The 2500-nt window shown below is 38.2% G+C and overlaps 1 protein-coding gene across 1 annotated transcript in view; it reads left to right on the plus strand.

The window, feature by feature from the left end:
- The window catches only part of LOC119576759 (dynein heavy chain 3, axonemal-like), a 67095-nt gene that overhangs the window by 16965 nt on the left and 47630 nt on the right, over nt 1-2500 (plus strand). Inside the window, 3 exon segments of the mRNA XM_037924399.1 lie at nt 32-233; nt 659-781; nt 1466-1576. Of these exon segments, the coding sequence (XP_037780327.1) occupies nt 32-233; nt 659-781; nt 1466-1576 (436 nt within the window).

Raw genomic sequence — 2500 nt, forward strand, 5'->3', positions numbered from 1 at the left:
TAGCGAAAACCTCCTTCATTCCTTTCCCCAGCCTAGCGAGGAAGATCATAGACACGTACAGGCTATGCTCGGAACAGCTGTCATCTCAGCATCACTATGACTACGGCATGAGGGCGGTGAAGGCCGTGTTACTGGCGGCTGCGAACCTCAAGCTGCTTATGCCTGACCTGCCCGAGTCCCAGGTCGTCCTCAGGGCCATTCAGGACGTTAACCTCCCGAAGTTCCTCGCTCAGGTACTTGGCGTTGTCCTGGCGACGACTTGCTGATATTCAGAACTTTTTATTTTGTCGTGTTTTTCTTTTTTTATGGTTTCACTTTTTACTAGGTGTGTTATTTATGTGTCGCCTACATACTAATTATCTGAGGACAAATGAGTGAAATGATTTGATAACAACAGAAGTGGACGTTATCCCTAATTATTATTCATGGTAGGGATTAAACCTCTTGGTATAAAAAATAGAAATCCCAGGTTTACATTTAATCAGACAGGAACATAGCCCCGATAAAGCACATGGAAAAAAGTAAATATTATGGAAATAAAGGGTTAAAAATACGAAACATTCAACGTGCGAAGTAAATTCAAACCTTTCCAACATTATTTGATTTTGCCTCTGTAATTTTACACGGAAGATTGCTTCTAATGATGTTGACGTTGCAGGATATCCCCCTCTTCGAAGGCATTGTACAGGACCTGTTTCCCTCTGAGAAGGACAGCAACATCACGACAGATCCTGCGCTGGAGGCCGCTCTCAAGAACACTTTGGCTGAGAATAACTTACAAGTTGGTCTATTTTTAATGTATTTTTGGTATGAAAGTGCTTTTATTTTTGTACGAAGCGTGTTTTTTGTTGTTGCTTTGTTGTTTTGTTAAGGTGTTTTGCCATGAACAGAACTGGGTAACCACGTCCAGTCTCAGGAAAGGAAGCATTGACTCTGATTCGCCAATCCCCTACCCCCCAAAAAAGTAAATAGATAAATAAATAAAGTGGTGTAAAAATGTTTTGTTTTAAAATTACCCAACTTTTTAAAACGTGAGTATTAAGTGTCAGTTGTGATAAAAAAAGAGAGAGAAAGAAGGAAAAAGGAAGGCGAATGGGAGTATTTCTTTCTCCTATAAGCGAGGATCCACATCGCATGAGATCGTCATATCCACGAGCGGGGAAATCCATCACCATCTTTCCTCCGTTCAATATTCATCGCGTCAAAGTCCATCAGCATGTCTATTTTTTTTTTATTCATCAAAAATCTAAATCCTTCAACACATTCCCTTGCAGCCAATATTCATGTTTTCTTATTTATTTAGACTTCTTTTTATTCATTTATCTATTTCTGTTTATCTACCTCTCTCTACTTATATATATCTACCTATCTATCTATCAGTCAATCTATCTACCTATATATCTATCAGTTTATCTATCTATCTATCTATATACTTATCTATCTACTTATTTATTCTTTCTCTCAGGACGTCCCTTACTTCCGCGAGAAGATGATCCAGCTGTTCAACATGATCCTCGTCCGCCACGGAGTCATGATCGTGGGCGAGCCTCTCAGTGGGAAGACGAAGGTGTACCAGGTAGGTGGGTCTCGGCAGAAGGGCGAAGTGGAGGAGGGATATTGACTTAGGATAAATGGATATTGACAGATGCCGTAGTTTTTTTTTCGAGATTGTGATGTATGAAGGGGTCGTGGGTGATGCATTGTTTTTTTTTTCTCGGGGATTTTGCTAAGGTTGGATTTTGGGAGTAAAATGTTTTGTTTCTTTCGTGAGAGGATTAGAGGGTTTTTTTGTATGGCGGAAAATGTTAAAACGGGTTGCTTAAATAGCCGTAGGTCGGATAATATTTACATTTAATCTATTATATGACATGGGAGTTTCTTGATTGCAAGCCTGAGATTTTTAAAAATGAAATTGGATTTTTAAAATTATGCAGAGTTTATATTAGTGGGCCTTGATCATTTACGATATATTTTAATGTATATATCCAGTTTCGAAAATGTTTTGCTTGCTGTAGATATATGTGTGTGATTACGTTCATGTTGTGTCCTAGTAGACAATCTAACTTTTGACTGTCATTAGACCATTTTGTAAGTAGATTCTACAATACTTATTACGTGATAAATAGTATTATATTTTGTACATGTCTGTAGCAGGTGATTTTCTCAACATGACCACAGAAAATGCAGTTGACTTCTAACACTATAGTTTGTCTTTGTGTAATGTTGATAGAACTTATGAACCATATTTGCACACATATTTTCATGGTTAATAGAGTGCATGTCAGATTGCATTAGATTTACATTAGGATCTTATACAAAGAGAATAAGTAGATGAACTTGCAAATTCTAATCTATATAATGAACGGAAAGACACCTGAGGACATGGAAGTGAAAGAAGGGCCACACAGGTATGTAGGAACAGTTATGGTCGAAAGTCCTGCTTCATGGGCGTATTTTCTCGACATTTCGACTCAAGCAGCTTTGATCCCGTGACGTCATG

This window comes from Penaeus monodon, chromosome 9 (assembly GCF_015228065.2).
Source record: "Penaeus monodon isolate SGIC_2016 chromosome 9, NSTDA_Pmon_1, whole genome shotgun sequence".
Lineage (NCBI taxonomy): Eukaryota > Metazoa > Arthropoda > Malacostraca > Decapoda > Penaeidae > Penaeus > Penaeus monodon.